This window comes from Balaenoptera ricei, chromosome 8 (genome assembly GCF_028023285.1).
Source record: "Balaenoptera ricei isolate mBalRic1 chromosome 8, mBalRic1.hap2, whole genome shotgun sequence".
Taxonomy (NCBI): domain Eukaryota; kingdom Metazoa; phylum Chordata; class Mammalia; order Artiodactyla; family Balaenopteridae; genus Balaenoptera; species Balaenoptera ricei.
The window spans coordinates 58,271,152-58,294,383 of record NC_082646.1 but is presented as its reverse complement, the minus strand read 5'-3'; the positions used below and the strand labels follow the sequence as shown (position 1 = coordinate 58,294,383).

The following is a 23,232-nucleotide window of genomic DNA, read 5'->3' as shown; positions in this document are numbered from 1 at the left end:
AGGGACAGGGGACATGCTGGGGGGATGGGAGGGGGCTGTTGAGGAGAGAGCAGTTCCTTCTCAGCGGCCCTTGGGTGGGTTTGATGACTGGGGAGGATATGGCCGTGGAGGGCAGAGTCTGAGTCAGGCCTGGTGGAAAGTGGGAGGGGCTCTAGGTGTGATGGAGGGAGGGGCAGGCTGGCGGGTGGCTGAGGGGTGCCTGGATGTTGCCCCACTAGGTGAACCCCCCAGACCTGATGAACTGCCTGACCAGCCGCACCCTCATCACCCGCGGGGAGACGGTGTCCACCCCGCTCAGCAGGGAGCAGGCGCTGGACGTGAGAGACGCCTTCGTCAAGGTGGAGTGGCTGCCGGCTCTCCCCGCCCCACGGGAGGTGGGGTTGTTGATGGACAGGAGCCGAGGAGTCCACAGAGCTGGAAGGACGTCTGGGCCTTGACCCCGGTCTGCCCTTGGGTCCGGCTCCAGCCACTGGCTCTCTCTGGGGCCTGGGCAAGAGTCTGCCTTCCCCGGAGCCTCATTCGTCTTTCCCACAAGGGGCTGGGAGCTGTGCTCTTCAGGGGCCCCAACAGCTCTGGTGCCCTGAGGCCCTCCACACCTGGGCTGCTTCATGCTGAATGATAATCTTTGGTCACTCAGTCTGCTGTGCTATTCCCAGCCCAGGGGATACCCTCTCTGATCTCTCCAACGAAGACCGCCACAGAGGGGCTGGGTCGGGTGGAGAGGCCCCCCAGTCCTGCCATTTTGTCATCCATTGAGCCCCTCCGCTGTGCCAGGCCCTGTGCTGGGCTCTGGGACCCTCGTGATAATCAGAGCTGAAGGGGAGACAGAGGTGGTTGGAGAGATGGGAGCCCAAACTGTGTGAGGTCAGGAGAAGTTTCTTGGTGGAGCTGATATCTCCACAGGGCTTTGAAAAACAGGCAGGAATTGTTCTGGCAGGAGAGGGTGCTCCACGGAGAGGGAGAAGCTGGAATAAAAGCTTGGGGGTTTCGTGCAGCAGGAAGGGGCTGGAGTGGGGCCACGGAGGCCCAGGAGCCTGGCCGGTCCTCCTGGGAGGCTCTGGCTGCTCCCCGTGGCTTATGCGGCTGCCTCTGCCCGCAGGGGATCTACGGGCGGCTCTTTGTGTGGATTGTGGACAAGATCAACGCAGCAATTTACAAGCCTCCCTCCCAGGAAGTGACGAACTCTCGGCGGTCCATTGGCCTCCTGGACATCTTTGGGTTCGAGAACTTTGCTGTGAACAGGTACCACATGGGCTGTGTCCTGTGGGAATTTTCTTCTACAACATGGGCTTAAGTGTCAAATGTCTCCCTTTAAACTACATTTAGCTGGCTCCAAGCACACTCATGCCAGGCTGTTGGAAAATTTGACTCCAGACACCCTGTGGGGCCCTTTCCCCTTCTTCCCTGTCCCCTCCAGTCCCTGGGTCAGCTGAGGCCAGCTGGGGTGGTGGAGCAAAGGCTCTCACACCATCACAGACACTCTAGTCCCCGCTGCCCATCAGTCCAGCGTCCAAGCTCCAAGGTGCCTCAAAGCAGGTGAGGCTGGGACTGAGCCCAGCTTGAGATGGGGTGTTGGCCATCGCTGGTGTCCCACTTGGGGGCTGTGTGAGGGGCAGATGGATGGAGCAGGCCCAGGTGGACACTGGAGCTGGAGGCAGCCAGCCCTGCCCCACTTTTTAGCTGTGTGACCCCAGGCAAGTCACTTCAATTCCTGTAATGTTCAGATGTCTCAAAGCCCTCCACACCACCAAAACACCCACACTGAACACATGAAGTGTCTGTCACCTGGGAGAGCACTGAGTTGGTGGCTCAGAGATGTCACTGTCAAGGCCCTTCTTGCCAAATCTCACGAGCCCCCTTCCCACGTCTGCTGACGCTTTGGGTCTCTCTTTGAGGCCCCTTCCCAGTGCCTTGGCTCTTCCTCTCCCAGGTGCTCTGCCAGGGGTGTGGTGCCCATCTACCAGCCCTCTCCCAGGGCCTGGTCATGCAGGGAAGAGGGCTCCAGCCTTAACTCTCCTTCCGACTCACTGAGTGACCTTGGGCAAGTGCTGTGCCCTCTCTGGGCCTCCGTGTCCTCTTCGGTAATGGAGGGGGTTGCACTTGCAATGCTGGTTCACCTCAGAGATTGGAAGTCCCAGGGGCACACTGCACACCAAGCTGGGGCCGGCCCCTGAGCAGCAAGGCAGGGCCTGAACATCCCCCTGCCTCCCGCTGCCACCTGTGCCCTGCACCCCTCCCTGCAGCTTCGAGCAGCTGTGCATCAACTTCGCCAATGAGCACCTGCAGCAGTTCTTCGTGCGGCACGTGTTCAAGCTGGAACAGGAGGAGTATGACCTGGAGAGCATCGACTGGCTGCACATCGAGTTCACAGACAACCAGGACGCCCTGGACATGATCGCTAACAAGCCCATGAACATCATTTCCCTCATCGATGAGGAGAGCAAGTTCCCCAAGGTGGGCCTGCAGCGGAGCGGGGCAGACACGTCCCCTCCACACTCTGAGCCTCCGCTTTCCTCATCTGTGGAATGGGACTAATGACACGCGCCTCTCAGAGCAGCTTTGGGGCCGGTTCAAGTGCTCTCATCTGACATTTGGGAATTACCTACGGTCCAGTGGGTCCTGGACCAAACTATGAAGATCTAAGCATGCAGCTGGTGCAGAATAGGTGCTCCAGATGCGGAATATGTCTTAGAGTGGGGGAGGGGCTGCTCTCATGATTTTAATCATGGGAAATAGATTTTCTAAGCTGGAATGTACTTTCAAGGTTGTGTAATTCCAATTCACCCACTTAACAGATGGGGAAATGGAGGCCCAGAGAGCTCCTGTGTGGGGCATAAGTAAAGGGAGGGAAGCTGTTGGGAAAGACAGAAGAGGGAGTGAAAAGACAGGGGGCAGGAAAGGCAGTAGGGCCTGGTGGAGAGTGGGACGACAGGGAGGAGAGGGTGGGCTTGACAGCTGCTCCTTTGTTCCCACAGGGCACAGACACCACCATGTTGCATAAACTGAACTCCCAGCACAAGCTCAACTCGAACTACGTTCCCCCCAAGAACAACCACGAGACCCAGTTTGGGATCATCCACTTTGCAGGCGTTGTTTACTATGAGAGTCAAGGTACAGGTGGGCCCTCTGGGGCTGGCTGTCTCTCTTTGCTTGTGTCCCCTCCCTTCCTTCCCCTTCTCCAGCCCAGGACAGAGACCAGGGCCCTGGAATACAAAGAGGGAAGGGATGTTAGGAAGCATTGGGCTCAGTGCTTTTTTTTAGGGATTTAAAAAAAATTGTGGTAAAATATATGTAATATAAAATTTACCATTTTAACAATTTTTAAGTCTACAGTTCAGTGGCATTAAGTATATTCACAATATTGTACAACCATCACCACTCTCCAGAGCCTATTCATCATCACCCCAAATAGAAGCTCTGTACCCACTAAACAATAACTCTCCATCCTCCCCCCACCCGCTAGTCCCTGATAACCTCTATTCTGCTTTCTGTCTCTATGTATCTGACTATTCTAAGTACCTCATATAAGTGGAAACATACAATATCTGACCTTTTGTGTCTGGCTTATTTCACTTAGCATAATGCCCTCAAGGTTCATCCATGTTGCAGCATGTGTCAGAATTTTCTTTCTTTTTTATGACTGAATAATATTCCATTGTATTTGTGTGTGTGTGTGTGTATACACCACATTTTATTTATCCATTCATCTGTTGGTGGACATTTGGGTTGTTTCCACCTTTTGGCTGTTGTGGATAGTGCTGCCATGAACATGGGTGTATACGTATCTTTTTGAGTCCCTGCTTTCAATTCTTCGGGTGGACTCAATGCTCTTTTGCACATATGGGGAAACTGAGTCTCAGAAGGGGCAGTTAACGTTTTTCTAGATCACACAGCCTATTGGCTGCAAAGCCAGGCCTACAACTAGCCCAGTTACTCACCAAAACTCTTTGAGCAACAAGACCAAGTTTGGTCTTTGAAGGAGATGTATCTTCTTTTCTCCTGGGAGATACAATTGGGCTCATTTTAAAGCTAGAAGTGAGGAAGAAGGTCAGAAAACAGTCAAGTTATCCCCACTTGGAATTCTTACAGGGTCTGTCAAAAGCGGGCAGACTGCCCTTGCCAAACGCACTCCTCACACCCTGGTGCAAAGGGCTGGCCTTGAATGGGCCTCAGCTGTGGGATGTGTCTGCCCTCCCGCCTTCAGTCCCAAAGGGTCCCACCCACAGCCAAAGCCAGTGAAATTCCAAACGAACAAGCAAAGGGCCACTGCTTTCATACTTCCTTGTTGAGTTGGTCCAGAAGGCAGAGAGCAAGCCATGCGGCAATTATGGAATCAGAAGGCTGCTCAGCCCTCATTAAATTATCGGGTGTGAGATCTGCCCCACCTGTTAGAAAGAAGAAAGCCAATGTTAAGTTTGAAGGAGTGTTGGGCAAACAAATGGATCTGTTGTTTGGAATAAGAGAGGGGTTTTTTTTTCAGTTCAGTCCAACCAACGTTCACTGAGCATCTATTATGTACTAGGCTTCATGATGTGGCTGAGGAGGCGAGAATGAAAATTGAGCAAACTCTACTCAGTTATAAAATTATAGAATATTTTTAGACCTGGAGGGAACATAAGGCTCATCTACTTTTATGGATTTGGAAACTGAGGCCCCGAGAGGGAAATGACTTGCCTAAGGTCACTAATCAGTTTTGAGCTACTTTAAACAATTGTGTCAGCATTTTCTGTTTACAGAGCACTGTTTCAATTCAGTAAATTTTATTTATGACATGTGTGGTGCTAGGTGATCCAAAAAGAAGCTAGAGCTTATGGGTGCATCATGCTCATTCAACAGATAAGGAAGCTGAGACCCAGAAGGGGACCTCCCTAGGGTCCCATAGTGAGTCTGTCATAGAGCTTTAATTAGGACCCTACAATTCCATCCCAACTTCAGAGCCCCCCTTCCAGTACTGAGTGCCACCTGCAGCTCACCCCTCCCCAGATGCCATGTGGGCAGCTCCGCACTGGGTCTCTGTGCCATCTGCCAGCCAGGGCAGCCTGAGTCCTGGGGGAAAGGGTGCTGCTTCTCTGCAGGGTTCCTCCTCCTCAGGCATCCCCAGCCCTTGGGCTCCTCATCTTCATCTCCACGCTAGCAAGGCCCCCCATTAACCAGTTCCTAAGTCCTCAGTCCCTGGTAATGGTAGCCTTCTTTGGAGTCTGTGTGGTACAGGGGAGCCTCCCTGGGCTGGTGCCAGGTCTCCTGTGCTCAGGTCTTAACTCTGCCCGTGGCTTGCTATGTGCCGTTAGACAATTTGCTTAGCTTCTCTGAACATCAATTTCTTCCCTTGTGGGGGTGGGGAAGATAATCTCCACCTGTCCTGCATATACAGGGGGAGTTGTGAGCATTCCAGCTGTGAAGGCACTATCCAAACACAAGGTCTCTTAAATGCATTCCTTTACTATTACCTGGTACCAGATGAACTTGTATTCTCTCCCAGGGCACACACTTAACAAGGGCTTTTGACACCTTTGTTACTGAACTTGGGTCCTTGGACTCTTTAATCAATAGAAATTGGTAAGAAGCCAGACGAGAAATTCAGGCAAGCTTTACAGGGGCTCGGGCTGCTTTAGCACGAGGGAGTGAGAACAAGAAACAGGTGCCTTTGCTCACTCCCTGAGCGGGGGCGGGCTGGTTCCTTAAATGAGGTGAGGGCGGTGGCGGATTGGTGGGTCGGGCTGGAGGAGGGGCTTAGGTGGTCAGCTCACCCTCTTAGTGGTGCTGTGTGCAGGGGTCATGGGCAGTTCCCTGCTTTTGCTCCCAGCAGCTCAGGAATGGCAGTCGGTTTGTGGCGTTTTTGTATCTTATTGTTCACAATTGCTGGCACCGCACATGCGTGTAGTTATTTTTAGTCCCTAAGTTTCTTTGTATTTTGTTGCTGGAGGAGATGTTTGTCCAGGTGCGAGCACTCCGGTAGAGGGTCCGAGGTCCCAGCCTATCTCACCTTCCTCCAAAAGACTGAAGCTGGCATTTCAGGTGTTGCGGTGGTTGAGTTGGCAAGGTGCCCCGCTCCCTCCCGGGGCCTGAGACTTCCTGCCCTCCTCTTTGGCCAGGCCGGGAAGAGGTGGGCTGTGAGGCTGGGGAGATGAGTTCCAGAGCTGGCTCTGCCCCTCACTTTCTCTGTGACCTTGGGCAAGCTACTGTCCTCTACAGGCCCGAGTCCCCAACTGTAAAGTGGATGTGGTTGAACTAGGTGGATTTTGAGGGTCTTCCTGGACCAGGCGTTGTGGCTTCGGGGAAGGGGTGAGTCTTGTCGGGGGGAGGCTGCCGGAGCTGGCGAGGTGTGACTGCTCTTTGCCGCTGCCCAGGCTTCCTGGAGAAGAACCGGGACACCCTGCATGGAGACATCATCCAGCTCGTCCACTCCTCCAGGAACAAGTTCATCAAGCAGATCTTCCAGGCTGACGTCGCCATGGTAACGTCGGGGTGTGGTTTTCATTGGGCAGGAAGGGCCCCCAGAAGCCAGGCCGGTATCTAGGTGCCCCCTTGTCTAGTGGCTTCAGCTGAGCTCCTCTGGCCATAGAGCAGGGGCGGTGCTTTGCTGTGGTTCCGGGAGGGGCTGGAGGGCCTCCAAGATCCTCCTATCGGGTCCTCTTGTACTAATGAGGGGGAGTGGGTGGGGTGCAAGGCCCAGAGGAGGATCACGTGAGATGCTGCAGAGCAGAGCCTGATCAGGACTCGGTTTTCCATGGGGGGCCCCTCCCCCACCCCGACCTCCAGCAGCGAACAGGGAGCGCCGGCAAAGAGGGGACGTCCAGCCTTGAGGACGCGGACGGGGGTGGGTGTTCAGAGAAATGGGCACAAACGGCATATTTGCACCAGCCCTGGACCCCATATTGGCGGGGGCGGGGGTGGAGAATTTCCCACCCTCGACATTTCCTTTGTCCCTAGAGTGTTAGCCTGGACTCTGTAGTGGGCTCAAGCCAGATTCAAATCCCAGCTCCACCACCTTCTCACTGGGTGGACTTGTTTCCTGCAGGATTGTATGCCTTTTTATTTCATATTTTCCTCCTGTCCCATGGCTTCCTGGAGAGTGCGTGGAGGGGCTCAAGGGGAGGGCAGAGCCTCTGCCCCCTCAGTGCCTGCCCTGCTGCCTGTGTTGCCCCCAGCCTCCCAGAAGCCCAGACCACTGCCCTGAGGGTTGTCCTCTCTCCCTGGTGGATTTTGCCCTCTGTTTTCTGACCCGCCACGTTCTCCTTGCCCCCCACCCCATCTCGCCGTGCACTGTGGTTCCTGTTGTAGTTTCTCTGTGGTTATTCATCGGGCACTCTCCGCCAGTCAGCAGCTTCTGCGAAGGTAAAAGACCCCAGCCCGGGGCCGGAGGATGGCGGGAGAGGCCTCAGCAGCCCTTGGGGCTGGGCTGTGTCCTCAGCCCCTGCGGCACTGAGGCTTGGGGAAAGAGCCTTTTATTCTTTATTTTTTTTGGAGTGTGCGTTTTCATGGAGTGGTTTGTGGAGTGGTTTGATTTTTGTTTTTGGAGTTGTGTGGACTTCAGGCATCTCAGTTTCTTAAAGGAGGAAACTGAGTCCTAGAAAAAGAGGTGAGACTTGCCCAGTGTATCGGGGCAGGGCTGGGACTCGAACCCTTCTCTCCCAAGTTCTCTGCCTCCACGGAGTCTCTTGGAGGCATCAAGGCCTGCTCCTTCCATCAGGCCCTACTAAGGGTTTCTACGTCCATGACTCAGTCAGATCCTCCGATTAACCTTGTGGAGCAGGAGGGGCAGGTGGTATTTTCTGAATTTTGCAGATGAGGGACTGAAGCTCAGAGATGGAGTGTGGTTCACTCCCAGTCACAACATGCGGGGGAGCTGGGACTAGAAGCCACTCCGTGCCCCCTGACCTCCTTAGGCCCTGGAACACCATCCCTGGTGTATCCTGACCACCAGCTCCAGGTCGTGCGTGGCTCCCAAGGCGCTCTGGGCCCCAAAGATGCTGGGTACCCTTAGCAGCAGCATAGCTCCACCGTCCCTTCGCCTCCCTTTTCTCTTCTCAGCCGTCAGTTTCCTCTCTGCCTAATGCTGACATCCTCTCACATTCGCTCTTAACGCTGGGTCCGCCTTCCTTCCTGCATGTCTGGCATCCCCCTGCTGCCTGGTGCCTCGCAGAGTTCTGGCACAAATCACAAAACCACAGTGGTAGTGCGGGGCCCCTAGCACATCAAGAGCAGGGAGGTTGTCTGGAAGGAGGCCTCCGCCCTCTGCCCACGGTCGGCCCCAGGCCGACACTGTGGCCCAGCTGGTTGATGGGATGAATGTAGGGCCACCACCAGCGAGGGGCCCAGGCGCCTTGAGCTCCAGCACCGGCAGTCCCCACCGTGAAGCCCACAAACTGCCGGTCGCAGTGTTGGTGAGACAGGAGTGGCTCTGGACTCTCCCCCAGTCTTTCCTGTCCTTCTGTAGATGCCAGCCCAGCCCCTACCAGGCCTACCCACTCCTCCTGGTCTTGGGCAGTCCCGGAAGACACTGAACCCATCTTTTCCTCCTACTTCTCTTTCCCAAGCCCGTGGAGGCATGTGGGGACCTCTCCGTGAAGTTTCCTGTTCTAAGCCTCCTTCCCTGAACTCTGGGAATAGAACCCACTTGCTGAGGAACCGTGGAGAGGTCCAAGTGTGAGACTGTGGGGTGTCCAGAAGTGGCCCGCTCCCGAGGGAGTTTTTGGAGCACAGAATGAGAACCTGGCAGTGACAGATTTGATACCAATTATATCTACTCTTCTGGCCCACTTAGGCACCCCCGTGAGTAATTACTATTGCCCCCACCTTACAGGTAAAGTAACTGTGGCCCAGAGAGGCCAAGGTCTTTGCGAGAAGTCACACAGCTGGTGACACACAGGGATTGGTTCCAGGTCTGTCTCAGGGAGGTGCAGGGACTTGGCCAAAGTCACGTACAAGTGAGGGCTACAGTGAGGCTCTCTTGTCCCTGCTCCTTTTCACTGTACTGTGCTATCTGCAAGCTTTGCCTCAAGGAAAGGAAAAATGCTTTGTAACTGTTGGAAACATGATAGCTCTGTTAAAGGAACAAGGAAATGGGCTTGGTGAAGTGTGGATGCTGAGTCAGTTTATTGGATGACAGTGTACTAGCCGCAGCGCTCTCCTTAGGGTGAGGGCCCACATCCTTCCGGTGATCTGACCTGTGTCCTGTGCAGGTCCCCAGCCCCTGAATTTCCACCCTTCTGACTCTTGTGTCTGCCTCCTCAGGGCGCCCCCGGCAGCCCCACCCCAACCGTTGCTGCTGGAGGGAGCTGCAGAGCAGGGCAGCTCTTCCAGGGCATGAACACCGCCCCACCCCCACCCCCAGGCACATGACCCAGGCGCCCTGAGTCCACAGGACGCTGGTTCACTCCTTATTGCAGGTGGCTCCTCCTGACAGTGACTTCCCAGCCCCGATCACATCATGCTCAGGTGCCTGCGCCTCACATCCCCTCCGAGGCGTCATTTAACGCTGACCTTTGGACTTCTCACTTCTGCCTTTACCCCATCCCCAATTATCTGCAGATTATCCCAGAGAACAACAAATGTTGGAAAAGATGACCTTTCCCCTCAATGAAATAAAACCAAATCAGAAACCAGGTGGCCAGGGAAATGAGAGCAGACCCTGGGATCATAGGCCCCATTCACTCATTCCTTCCTTCCCTCACATATACCTACTGAATGCCTGTTGTATGTCAGACATTGTCATATGTCCTGGGGACACAGTAGTGAACAAAACAGAAAGAAACCTCTGTCCTCGTGGAGCTTGTGCTCTAGCAGAAGGAGAAAATAGTTAATAAGCAAATAAATAAGTGGATTATATCATGTCAGATGGTGACTTATGAGATGGGGAAAAATGAAGGAGGGAAGGGTGCTGGTGGTGGAGCTTTGCAGTTTTGAACAGGGGATCAGGAAAGGCCTTACTGAGAGGTTGGTGAGGAAGTGAAGAAGCCAGCCACGTGCATTCTGGAGGAAAAGCATCGCAGGGAGAGGGAACAGCAAGTGCAAAACCCTAAGGTGCTTTTTAAGCCCCAACCTGCCCTGGGAAGAGCATGGAGGCAGGGGTGGCTGGAAGGGAGGGAATAAAGTGGTGGAGAGGCTGGAGGTTACTGGGACCAGGTCCTGTGGGATATGTGGGTTCTTACAAAGGACCTTGGCATTCATGCTGAGTGAACTGGGAAGCCATTGAGGATTTTGAGCTGGTTGGGGGAGGGGAGACATGACTGGATTTGTGTTTTAACAGCCTCACTCACTCACTCACTATCACTGTGTCGATAGTGGAGTGGAGGGTGGTGTGGAGAGTGGGGGACAGAAGCAGGGAGACCGGTTTGGAGGTTATTGCAATAACGAGAGAGCCATGTAGGCAGCTTGGACCAGACTGACAGTGGAGGAAGTGGTAAGAAAGGGTCAGATTCTGGGTCCATTTTGGAGGTAGAGCCAATAAGATTTGCTGACATATTGGATATGAGAGAGGAGGAGTTGGGAATGGTTCCTAGATCTGTGGCTTGAGCAGTTGGACAATTTCTCGGAGCCCATGGACGCTAGCAACCAGTTCAGCACCACTTCAGTTCAGCAAAGTGTTGTTGATTGTTGCTGTGCCAGGCCCTGGGGCACAGCAGTAAGCAAGGCAGACCCGCCTGTCCTCACGGGGCTCACAGCCCAGCAGGGAAGACAGACAGAAAGGAATAGTTCCAGAGTGCTGATTGAAACCAAAGAAGGGTGTGTCCTATGTGCGTGTATGTTGTTTGTGTGTATTGTGCATGTGTGCATGCTTTGTGTGCTGTGCGTGAGGGTTTTCTCTGCGTGTGTATTTCTGTGTGTGTTGTGTGTGTATATGTGTTATGTGTGTGTAGTGTGTGTGTCTTGTGTGTGTGTGCTGTGTGTCGTGTGTATTTGTGTGTGGTGTGCGTCTGTGTGTGTCTGTGTATATGTGTGTACATTTGTGTGTTATGTGCCTGTGTGTCTATGTATGTGTGCTGTGTGTGTTGTGTGTCTGTGTGTGTGCTGTGTGTGCACACACGTGCTCCTGGCAAGGCCTCTAATGCAGGCTGGGTACAGCCCACCCTGGACAGCTTCCCCCCCAATTGGGGGTCGCTCAGTGCTGCTGCTGGATCAGGTTCTGGGGCAGACTTGGGGGCTACAGACCTGACATTCACCCTACCCCAGTGCAAATACTCCTCAGCGTCTCTTGGCAAAATCCTAGAATATATTCCAGATAATACTAAAACAGAAAACATGGCAAATTTCAGAATAGCAAGCATTTGCTGTTTCTTGGCAAGTTTCATTTCATTCCGGGGGCGTATGGTCTAACTTTAGAATGGGTTAAATGCCTCTCCCTCCCCCCACATATCTCACACACTGACATCTGCATCCTTGGTTTTTGGTGCTACAGGATATCAGATAAAATGATGACTCATTTAAAATATAAAATCTCACAATAATAATCAAATTCACTAACAAAAAATCCTCACCCAAAAGAAATTGCCAGGAAAACAATAACATCAAAATGCTTTGGAATCGAATCTTGTTTTTATGTCCAGTTTCTTGGCCTGAGAGGTTCTGCTTCCTGTTTGTTTGCTGCTCAGGTCCTCCCCCAGGACCCCAACTCATTTCATAGTCTTCTGAGAGGGAGACCCCAACAGGGCAGGGAAGTGCAGGGGGTCGCTGGTCGGCTCACCCGGATAGTGGCTGGTAGAGCACGGGGCCCTTGGGCCTTGGTGCTGGACGGCGGCCAGAGGCCAGCTGTGTGCCTTCTTAGGAGGCTTATCTGGGTCTGCCCCGCCCACCTGCTGCTGACCTGCTAATCCCACAGGGAGGGCAGAGGGTGCAGGTAGCACTGCCGCCCTCACGGGTTGCTGTTTACTGAGACAGACTCTCACAGCCTGGTCAGCTAGATAGATGGCACTATTCCCATTTGGGAGACTGAGGCTCAGCGCTGCTTAGTGACCTGCCTAAAATCACAGGACTCGGAGGTGGTGAGCCAGGGTTTGAATTTAGGTCTGTCTAACCCGTCTCTAGAGACGACCCCATCATCCTGAAGTGACCAAGTCTGGCCACTCATTTATACCGGGAAGGGAGGATGGAGACTCAGAGAGGGGCTGCGTCTTGCCCAGAGTCACCCAGCACACCAGGGCGTGTGCCGCGCTCCTGGGCCCAGGATCAGGGAGGCTTCCCAGAAGGGGGTGCGTCTGGGATCCAAGCTCCAGCCCAGACCAGGCGGGTGACAGGAAAACCCATGTGCCTGGCCAGCCTGCTTCCTTGGGCAGCTCTCCCTCAGGCCCTTGACCAGCTGACCTCTCCCCTCCTGCTTCCCTTCCGGAGGGCTGGAGGGGCACGGGTCAGCCCCTCCCATCGCTGTGGTCCATCCCCCCAGGGCGCCGAGACCAGGAAGCGCTCGCCCACACTCAGCAGCCAGTTCAAGCGGTCGCTGGAGCTGCTGATGCGCACGCTGGGTGCCTGCCAGCCCTTCTTCGTGCGCTGCATCAAGCCCAACGAGTTCAAGAAGCCCATGGTGAGCAGCCCTGGCCTGGGAGGGGGCGAGGGGGAGGCAGATGGGACCAGCCTGGGGGGGTGGGAGGGGCTGGGCCGAAGGGGCAGGGTGGGCTGGCCCATGTGAGACTTTGTGCTCTGTGGGGAATGGCAGGGCCCCTGAGGGGCTTAAAGAACAAAGTTCCTATTTACTGGAGGCAGCAGGTACCCTGGAAAGAGCCTGGACTCTGCAGTAGTGGGCTCAAGCCAGATTCAAATCCCAACTCCACCACCTGCTCACTGGGTGACTGTAGACAAGTCACTTCATTCTCTCGTGCCTCAGTTTCCTCACAGATGGAAATGAGACTGATCATACCCACCTCCTGGGGGTATTCCATGCAATAATGCATGCAAACTGCCTGGCGCCTAGGAAGGCACTCAGTAAGTGGCAGCTGTGGTTCTTGCTGTGGCCCTGACTTTGAAAGCCTTCTCTCCTTTGGTCCAGCCAATGACCACCTCCTCCTGGAACCCTTCCTGGATTCCTTTGACTGGTGGGGAACATTTTCGTTTTTGGCTTTTCTGAGTAACATCTGTTGAGCCCTTTCTGTGTGTCCGGAGCAGAATGGATCGTCTTTCCACAGCCTCATTCAACCTTCCCAACAGCCCAGGAGGGAGGGACCTTTATGGCCCCATGTTCAAGATGTGGGACCAGAGGCTCAGGGAGGTTGAGGGGCTTGAGGCTGCAGAGCCAGGAGCCTGGGCCGCCCCTCCCTGGGAGCCCTCTCCTTCCCCAGCTCTGGGAGGTGTTGTTTACCACAAGTCTCTTCCCAGCGATAGGAGGGGAGGCCCAGGGGAAGCTGGGGCCTGAGGGTCTGGGGAGGGACGGAAGGCGGGAGGCCAGTACTGGGCCAGGGAAAGTGCCTGTAGCGAGAGGAAACAGGTGGCGGCAGCCAGCCTTCCGCATGCTAACTCTGTCCCCTGTCCCCTGCCCGGAAACATTCCCCAGAGTGGGCTGGCCAGTCCCCCAGGGGGATCAGGACAGGGTCTTCAGGGGCGTGAGAGTCACAGAGGGCTCCAGCGAGCTCCCCTCTAAGGCAGGAGGTCCAGGGGACCGAGGCTGGGGCCCTGGAGTTGGGCACCATCTCTCTTGCTCTCAGATGCCTCTGGAACCTTCTTTGGGCTGACCTCAGCATCTGTGGCCTGGCTCTTGGCTGCAGGACCTCCTCCCTGGGTCTCCTGCCTCCCTGCCTCCTGTCCCCCACTCCCGTCCTCCTCCCCACTGCAGTGAGAGACGTGGTTCTCAAACACAAATCTGACCCGGTCACCTTCTACTGCTTCCCTAGCCTGGCCTCTCAGGTCCTTCACAGCCCATCCACCAACCCTGCTGCCATCACAAAAATGACTTTGTGCCAATTAGAAAAATGTATCTCTTCCTTAAGGAAGGTACTTTGCTGTCAGCAGCCAGAAAGCTGTCTGAAAAACTATAAACCTAAGATGGCTATAATATGAAGGGCGACCCCTGGGGTTGTACAAGGCACCCACCACCTGCACAACCATAATCATGGCGTGGATTAGCCTCCTCAGTCCCCATAAAATCCCCCAACATGTCCTGCGCTTTCAGGCTTGCTCACCTTTGCATGAGCTAGCCCCTCCAGCAGCCTCTCTCCTGTCAGGGTTAGAGCAAAGGTCCTCCACGAAGCCCCCTCGAGATGTCCCAAGGAGAATTAAGCTGTCTGTCCTCTGTGCCCTCAAAGCACTCAGCTCACCCCACGTGAGGGCCTCATTCCGTGCTGCTCGGTGGGTTTGGACTGCAGAGCCGCGTCTGGTCCCGCCTTTGCTCCTCATCTGCTGTGTGACCTTGGCCTCTCGGGGCCTTTGTCTGGGGCCAGGAAAATACAGAGCAGGGCTGGCCTCCCAGCGGGAGCATCCAGCACTGACGCCCTTGGCTCCTTGCCTGGCAGCTGTTCGACCGGCACCTGTGTGTGCGCCAGCTGCGGTACTCGGGGATGATGGAGACCATCCGAATCCGCCGAGCCGGCTATCCCATCCGCTACAGCTTCGTGGAGTTCGTGGAGCGGTACCGAGTGCTGCTGCCCGGCGTGAAGCCGGCCTACAAGCAGGTACGGAGCTGGGGACATAGGCGGGCGGGAGGGAGGGTCACAGCTCTGGGCTGGGCAAAGGCCCCAGTGTTCTCATTGGAACAGTGTGCTGGGCGTGACATCAGCTCGGCCACCTCAGGTATGGCTGGGAAAATTGGGGTCAGGCAGTGGAGTGCATCTGAGAGCTTCCATCGCCATGCTCGGCCGGTGTGGACTTAACACATGTGGTGAGTGGGCTCTGGCTGTTAGCTGGAGGTGAGGGTTTTATAATCATCGGGCCGAGCTAAGGAGAAGAGTGAGGGTCAGAGAAGGCAGGGCCCGGCGGCGGCCACACAGAGTTAGGGCCAGAGCTGGAGCAAGAGCCCTGCCTCCCAGCCTTGGGAGGGACACCAGGTGGCCTTTCCACTGGTGGGGCCACCCATTCTCTTATGTACCCCCCAGGATGACCTTCGGGGGACATGTCAGCGCATGGCTGAGGCTGTGCTGGGCACCCACGATGACTGGCAGATTGGCAAAACCAAGATTTTTCTGAAAGTGAGCACGGGCTCTGACTCCGGCTGCCTTGGCGGGGCTGTGAACTCCCCGTCACGGTGGGAACAGGTCCTAGGGGTGTGCTGTAGAGGAGTCGCAGCACCGAATGGGGTCCGTGCTGGGCCTTTGCGATCCTCGTGCCCTGCAGCTGTGGCTGGCTGGAGCGGGTGGTGCAGGGGCAGTTGGTATTTGAGAGCATCTGTGACCTGGAGGTGGGGTTGGAGCAGTGACCCTGGGTGAGGAAACCGAAGGCCAGAGGTGGGCTCATCAGGGAGGCCTGGATTCAGTCCTGACCCTGTGGTTGTCTGTCCTGGGAATTTGGGCAGGTCACTGGCCCTTTCTGAGCCTCATTTTCCCATCTGTAAAATGGGATGTGCTTGTGGTGGGGGGCTCTTGCGTGTACCTTTGGTGCCTTCCCTTTTTTCCTGCCAGGCGGGGCTCATGCGAGGCTGTGGTCGGCCGTGTGCTGCTCACCTTGCTCTCTGGTGTCCCCGGGCCTGTTCCCACGCTCCCCGAGCAGACACCTGGGGCCCTCTGGCTCCCACCACAGCTTGGGCAGGACTTCGGGGGCTGGGCAGTCGGGGAAGGGGCAGGGGTGGGAGCAGGAAGCTGGGCCGGGGGAGCTTGCTGGAGCTGGCGGAGATGGGACAGCTAGAGCAGGGACAGCGTGAGCGCTGGCTTCTCCGTTTCCATTTCTGCCGTTCTGGATTTCTGGCTGTCCTGGGTGATGGGGCAGTGCTCCTTCCTCTGCATAGGGTGGGCCCAGGCAGCCCAGGACAGCTGGGGAGAGGGAACGGGGGAGCCAGCCCTGCGCTGGAGGGAGTCCTGGGGTCTAGTCTAATTCCTCCCTGGCTGAGGGGCCTGGGCCAGTGCCTTCATCTCTCTGAGCCTTCATTTCCTCATTGGAAAAATGTGTTGACTGTTCCCTGCCTGTGTGTCTCACAACTGCCACCTGGAGAGCACGTTCCGTGGGCCAGGCCCCAGTGGGGGCTTTTTGTCCATCATCACTCATTTAGTCATCACAGCAGCCCGTGAGGTAGAATTATTATGCCCGTTTCAGAGGCTTAGCACGTAGAGGTGAGGTGCCCATGGTCAGGCGCTGCCTTGGAGTGGAGAGCAGGGCTTCCAGACTGTGGTTCTGATGCCCAGCCCACATGGGTAAGGGAGGGAAGGCGTGCAGCACGATGGCGTCTAGTGCCAGAGACATCATTGTCCCCATCCTCCACATCCTCACTTTTCTGGGCTCTTCAGAAACCAGTAGTGGTTTCCAGACCCCAAACATCTGCTTCTCATTCATTCACTCATTTGTTCAGAAAGCCTTGGCTGAGCAGCCCCTCTGTGCTGGGCCCTGTCCCCAAGTGATGTGTCCTGTGATTATCTGATGGATGTTCCTCCCCGACCAGACTGAGATTCCCCAGGACAGGGCCCAGGTCTGCCTGGTTCATTGCAGCCTCACCCCAGCACCTAGCACATGGCTGGCACATGGAGATATTTGATTCATGTATTGAACGAACCATGAGTTTTGTCCAACTGGAGTGAGGGTTAGGGGCTCAGGGGTGAGAAGGAGAGGGGGCTAGAGAAGTGGGCAGGGCCTGATGGTAGAGGACCTGGGTGCCAGGGGAGGAGACCAGGCTTGACCCCGGGAGCCAGTGGGGTATCTCTATGAGATCTGTCCTTGAGGGAAGGCCAGAGGGGGAGCAACAGAGGACAGGAGACTGTTTCTAAGATCCTGGAGAGAAACGATGGTGGCCTGGCCCACGCCAGGGGCTGATGTGACAGAGCACCTAGAAGAGCTGGGACTCGGGTAGAGATGGCCATAGGATGAAGCCAGTGTGTGTGCGTGTTGGGCCCCCGACTCCATGCAGTCCAATTAGGCCCCTCCTGCTCCCTTTGTCCCTCCCAGGCCTCTGGCATCCACCACGACAGTACCTGTATGTACTTGTGGCTGTGAGAGGCTGCCCCATGGGGCCAGAGCAGGGTTGGGAGCCTTTGGGGCCCAACTGAGCCCTAGGCCTGGGCTCTGAGTGAAGGAAGAGGGGGCCCACCTGGGGCGGCCTCAGCGCTGAGACTGGAGAGGTTGGTAGGGGCGCCGCTCAGGAGCTCTGCCCTCCAGGACCACCACGACATGCTGCTGGAGGTGGAACGGGACAAGGCCATCACTGACAGAGTCATCCTCCTCCAGAAGGTCATCCGGGGGTTCAAAGACAGGTTCGTGCCTGGACTAGCTCTTCCCCACCTCAGCCCGTGTGTGTGTGTGTGTGTGTGTGTGTGTGTGTGTGTGTGTGTGTGTGCGCGCGCACGCACGCACACGTGCTTGGCTCACCTCCGTTCCTCCCACGTGAACACGGAATAAACACCCATGTGCACACACAGAAACACGCACACACGTGCACAGCATGCACACAGGGTCATGCGAACAGGGTTGAACACTCAGGCACGTGGACCTATCTGTGCCCCCGTGCCCAGTAACACAGTACCCCCACCTACACACAGGCTTGCACACGTGGGCACATGAGGCACACAAGTGGACCCGCTGTTGGTCTCAGATGCCTGATGAAATTTCCCAAAGAGGAAATTTGAGATTTTGTGAGTTACAAAGTGTGTCCCATATTCCATGTAAGGGGCATGTGTACAGCTGTGTCAGTTCACAGATGGGCAGGGCTGACTCAGGAGTGTGATTCAGGCTCCACAAAAATCCCACAGCCTGCATCTTTTGCAGTTCATCTGGTCACTCCCTTCCTCTATCCGTCCACCCACTTGTCCATCTGTCTGTCTGTCTATCTATCTAGCCATCCTTTGTCCATCCATATATCCACCCACCTGTCCCTCAATCCGTCTGTCCATCTGTCCAGCCATCCTTTGTCCATCCATCCACCTGTCTGTCCATCAACCTGTCCCTCCATCCATCTGTCCGCCCCCTCCCACGGCTGTGCCCTCGTTTGTGTGTGTATCCAGGAATTGGCTTGCTGGCTCACCCACACTGACGTAGCCATCCTTCACTCCTCCCTTATTTATTTCTATGTTCAGGAGACACCTGCTGTTTGATGTGTGGTCTCTCGTCCTCCATCAGGTTGAAGGTGACTGTCAGCCTGTAGAAGCTGCCTAGTGTGCACAGGGAACAGCATGGTGCTCACTCAGTCAGAAGACCAGGGCTCCAGCCCCAGCCTCATCAAGTCTCAGTTTCCTCACCTATAAAATGAGGGAGTTAGATAGTCAGTAATAAGTGATGTTTACAGTTTTCAAAATGTTTAATCTTTATTTACTGACTACTCATACATTTATTCATGAGTAACCTTCTGAATGTCCACCTCACTGGGTTTATGTGACAAGGCTGTGAGGCAGGCAGGGCAGGTATTATTCTGCCCATTTTACAGATGAGGAAGCTGAGGTGCAGAGAAGTTATATGCCTTTGCCCAAGGTCATGGAGCCAAGGAGACACAGAGCTGGGACTCAGCCCTGCTCTCCTAATTCCAAACCCCACCCGGACCCTGGCAGAGGTCCTCCTGCATTATGCTGCTGTTTTAGGTCCAACTTCCTGAAGCTGAAGAATGCTGCCACGCTGATCCAGAGGCACTGGCGGGGCCACAACTGCAGGAGGAACTACGGGCTGGTGAGCCTCCTCAAGGGAGCTGCTTGTTGCCTCACGAAGCCTTTGAACCTGGCCCTGTTGCCATAGCAGCAGGACTTACCTGTTTGCGGGGCCTGGCTGGCCTCTTGCCACCCTGCCAGCCCCTACCATTCCTCCAGCCCGAAGTCCGAGTCTGGTTTTTGCAGCTCTCCCCATCTGGTCAGCAATGTTTGTGCTTTTCTTCTGGAATGTTTTGGTGGGTGATGAGCACCTGGGTTATTAAACACCTCAGAGGGGGCCAGGGACGGGTGTGTCACATGGACCTCTGTGAAGGAACTGGCCTTGGGGCTGGGGAGGTGGACAGGAAGGAGGCCCACTCCTGGTCTGAGGATGGGAGTCTCTTGGGGGGGCCGCATCTCAGGGAAAGCCAAGGCCACTCCCTGGGAAACTTCGGTCTGAGAGGAGACAGCTGTGCCTTCGGGGCATGCAGGTTGGAGAGTGGAGCCCGGGGCAGTGACCTCCACGGGCAGGGTTGGTCTGGAATCAGGGCAGTGGTTCTGAGCTGGTGGCCATCCTTGCAGATGCGGTTGGGCTTCTTGCGGCTGCAGGCCCTGCACCGCTCCCGGAAGCTGCACCAGCAGTACTGCCTGGCCCGCCGGCGCATCATCGGGTTCCAGGCCCGCTGCCGCGCCTACCTGGTGCGCAAGGCTTTCCGTCATCGCCTCTGGGCTGTGATCACCGTGCAGGCCTATGCCCGGGGCATGATCGCCCGCAGGCTGCACCGGCGCCTCAGGGCTGAGGTAAGGGTCCCAGGTCCACAGCAGCCACAGCTCTGAGCCCTGTGACAGCTGTGTCCTCCGAGGGGTGCTCTTCCACCTCAGGCGGACATATCGCCCCACGTGTGGCCTGAGCCTGTCGGGGGGTGGGGGTGTAGGGCTCTACCTCTTCGGAGGCATGCACAAGACTGGACCCCTCATTTCCCTCTTTCCAGCCAGGGGCAAGGTGGGGGCCCAGTCCCTCTTGTGACTCTTTGGGAGGCCAAGGTGAGCCTGCTTTGGCTTTGGGATCAGCGGTGCCCCCAACCCGCTGTGGCACCTGGAGGGTTTCTCATGTGGCTCAGTTTCCCTCTACCAAATTATTTGGCAAAGTCATTCCCAGTCCCAGAACTCAGCCGGGGTGGGGTGGGGTCGAGCTGGTGGGAAGCACCGTGACAGTCACACACGGTTTGGCACGCACCCTGCCGCCCCCTCCCCCAGTACCTGCGGCGCCTGGAGGCTGAGAAAATGCGGCTGGCGGAGGAGGAGAAGCTCCGGAAGGAGATGAGTGCCAAGAAGGCCAAGGAGGAGGCTGAACGCAAGCATCAGGTGAGCTGGGGATGTGCCGACTCCTTAGACATCCATTCACCGGTTCAGCAGCCCTCAGCCAACACCGGCTGTCCAGCCTCTGTCCACGCGACCTTCCTTCCTTCGTGCGCTGGGTGCCTGTTCTGTGCCAGGCCAGGCCAGAGGGCTGTGGCTCCTGAGCGAGCGGGTCCAGGCCCTCAGCTGTGTTGTAACAGGATAAACAGCCTGAGCCGGGGTGGGAGCCCCCAGTCATGTGTGGCTACTGAGCACTTGAAAGGGCAAAGCATTGTCAATGCAAAATGCACACTTGATTTTTTTTGTTTTTGGCCACGCAGCGAGGCTTGCAGGATCTTCATTCCCTGACCAGGGATCGAACCCGGGCCCACAGCACTGAAAGCACCGAGTCCTAACCACTGGACTGCCAGGGAATTCCCAATTACATACTAGATTTTGAAGACTCTAAAAAAAAAAAAAAAAAAAAAAAGGAATATAAAATATCTCAGTACTATTTTTTAAATATTAATTACATGTCAAGATAATACTTTGGAAATATTGGGTTAAATGAAATACACTATTAAAGTTGATCTAACCTATCTTTTAAAAAACTATTTTGAATGTAACCACTACATACGTGGCTTGCATTATATTTCTATTGGACAGCGGTGGTCTAGAGCCTATACCCGGTGGCTCTTGGATTTTGGGGTTGGTGTGGTCCCCTTCGGGTGGGGAGACCTGAGCAGGCTTCCTGGAGGAGGTGGTCCCAGCTGAGCCTTGAGGCAGGCAGGTGACATTACTGTCTGAGCTTGTTGTGAGCTGTCTCTGGCTCAGCACCGGGCATCTGTCTGCACTGGGCTGTGAGGGCTGAGCAGGTGTGTCCCAGGGTGGAGAGGCCCGAGGCTCCGTCCTTCCCAGCGGTCAGGAGGGCCCCGAGGAGGTTGGGACTCTGGCCTGGCTGCTGCAGGGGCTCCCGTGGGCTCCCCACGGGGGGCTTGCTCCCTGACGCTGCATCACCCCCACCCCGCAGGAGCGCCTGGCCCAGCTGGCGCGTGAGGACGCAGAGCGGGAGCTGAAGGAGAAGGAGGAGGCTCGGCGGAAGAAGGAGCTCCTGGAGCAGATGGAGAGGGCCCGCCACGAGCCCGTCAATCACTCGGACATGGTGGACAAGATGTTTGGCTTCCTGGGGACTTCGGGCGGCCTGCCAGGCCAGGAGGGCCAGGCACCTAGTGGCTTCGAGGTACCAAGCTGGGGAAGCGGCTGGGACAGGCCCCAGTATGGTGCCGTCCCTCCTCTTGTGCCCCTCTGTGTTAAAGTCCACGTGGTCCCCTCTGAGCAGAAGGCAGCTGTGATGACCTGGGCCGGGGCTGCAGTCCCAGGCCCTGTCCAGCCACCAGCCTGCCATATGACCTTGGGCCAATCGCTGTCCCTCTCCAGGGCCATTCACAAACCTTTACTCATTCATGTATTGAGGATCTGCCTTGCAGTGGGCGCTGTCTGGGGAGTGAACGGGATGAACAGCGCCCTACACTTCTGGAGGAAGAGCCGGCCCTACAGGGACAGGCTGGGGGACTGCAGCCCAGCCCCATTTGCCCCTATGGCAGGGAACCCCTTTTGTCTCCCCAGGACCTGGAGCGCGGGCGGAGGGAGATGGTGGAGGAAGACCTGGATGCAGCCCTGCCCCTGCCTGATGAGGATGAGGAGGACCTCTCCGAGTATAAATTCGCCAAGTTCGGTGCCACTTACTTCCAGGGCACGACCACGCACACCTACACCCGGCGGCCGCTCAAGCAGCCACTGCTGTACCACGACGATGAGGGCGACCAGCTGGTGAGGGCTGGGGCTGTCTGTGCTGGCAGCGCGGGTGCCCAGGGGCTGGGTCCCAGGTGTGCAGGGACCAGGGCTGACTTCATCCCGCACCCAGCCTGCGGCCGGGCCACAGGGCAAGGCCCCGAGGAACACCCACAAGGCACTCAGCTCAGTGGTCCTCCTCCGGTTGGGGGGAGTGGGGTTCTCCAGCCTCTCCCCCACCCCTGGGTCATTTTGATGGCCTTAGCAACATCCTGCGCTCAGGCTTTCTGACTGGCATGGGTCTGTCCCCAGGCGGCCCTGGCGGTCTGGATCACTATCCTCCGGTTCATGGGGGACCTCCCTGAGCCCAAGTACCACACGGCCATGAGTGACGGCAGCGAGAAGATTCCTGTGATGACCAAGATTTATGAGACTCTGGGCAAGAAGACATACAAGAGGGAGCTTCAGGCCCTGCAGGGCGAGGGCGAGGTGAGTCCCAGGTGCCCTCTGGCCAAGGTCCCTTCCAGGCCATCCCCAGAGAAGGAGCACCCTAAAATGTGCCTCTGCCTCACCTCCCTGACCCCTGCCCTCCTCTGTCTACTCCTGAGAACGAATAGTGTGAGCTTGATATAAACTGTAAAGTGCTGACCACGATTGAGGCCACGTGGCAGGGCAGACAGGCTTTGCAGTCAGAGCCAGCTTCAATGTTGACTTGTTGGGAGGCGGTGGGTGGGTTACTATACTTTTCAGTCTCAGTTTTCCCATTTGTCACTTGGCTGATGGGGTGGGGGTGGTACACGTTAGCGTGGAGGTGAGACAATTCTAACCACGTTGTCAGCTGCTCTTGTCATTACTTTCGGTCCAGTCGTTTGACTCTGACCCCTGTTTGTCCGGCAGGCCCAGCTCCCTGAGGGGCAGAAGAAGAGCAGCGTGAGGCACAAACTGGTGCACTTGACCTTGAAGAAGAAGTCCAAACTGACAGAGGAGGTCAGAAAAGACCCTGCACGGCCTCGGTGGCCCAGGCTGGGGCAAGGCTGGGCTTGGGACCAACAGGGACGGGAGTGGAGTGGATAGTGCCTGTCCTCAGGGGACCGGGATGGCCGGCAGGACAGCGTTGGATGTGATCAGGCAGACAGGATGCAAGGAAGAGGGCGCTGTGCTCAGGCTGGGGTCGGTCAGGGAGGCTTCCCGGAAGATGGGCCACGAGAGCTGGGGAGGGCTGGAGTGGCAGATGGTGAGAGGGGGAACATGCCAGGGCACGGACCTGTCGCCTTTGATCCAGGGACCTTTTAGCCAATGAGAAATTTTCTGTGGGATAAGAGTGCCCATGCGGCATTAACACTGTTAGTTTGTTTGTCATTCATTTAGTCACCTTGTGTTTTCTGAGCACCGTCCTGGCCCATTGCTCCAGGACTGTCCAGGCTGGGAGGGC

At 56.2% G+C, this 23,232-nt stretch overlaps 1 protein-coding gene across 1 annotated transcript in view; it reads left to right on the top strand.

Moving 5' to 3' along the window:
• The window catches only part of MYO7A (myosin VIIA), a 105,260-nt gene that overhangs the window by 29,219 nt on the left and 52,809 nt on the right, over nucleotides 1–23,232 (top strand). Inside the window, exons 10-25 of the mRNA XM_059930729.1 lie at nucleotides 219–338; nucleotides 1,100–1,242; nucleotides 2,244–2,454; nucleotides 2,976–3,111; nucleotides 6,348–6,454; nucleotides 12,380–12,517; nucleotides 14,436–14,594; nucleotides 15,015–15,107; nucleotides 17,218–17,312; nucleotides 18,630–18,714; nucleotides 19,254–19,472; nucleotides 19,929–20,036; nucleotides 21,040–21,249; nucleotides 21,636–21,839; nucleotides 22,113–22,289; nucleotides 22,698–22,787. Of these exons, the coding sequence (XP_059786712.1) occupies nucleotides 219–338; nucleotides 1,100–1,242; nucleotides 2,244–2,454; nucleotides 2,976–3,111; nucleotides 6,348–6,454; nucleotides 12,380–12,517; nucleotides 14,436–14,594; nucleotides 15,015–15,107; nucleotides 17,218–17,312; nucleotides 18,630–18,714; nucleotides 19,254–19,472; nucleotides 19,929–20,036; nucleotides 21,040–21,249; nucleotides 21,636–21,839; nucleotides 22,113–22,289; nucleotides 22,698–22,787 (2,295 nt within the window). The remainder of the gene's footprint in view (nucleotides 1–218; nucleotides 339–1,099; nucleotides 1,243–2,243; nucleotides 2,455–2,975; nucleotides 3,112–6,347; nucleotides 6,455–12,379; nucleotides 12,518–14,435; nucleotides 14,595–15,014; nucleotides 15,108–17,217; nucleotides 17,313–18,629; nucleotides 18,715–19,253; nucleotides 19,473–19,928; nucleotides 20,037–21,039; nucleotides 21,250–21,635; nucleotides 21,840–22,112; nucleotides 22,290–22,697; nucleotides 22,788–23,232) is intronic.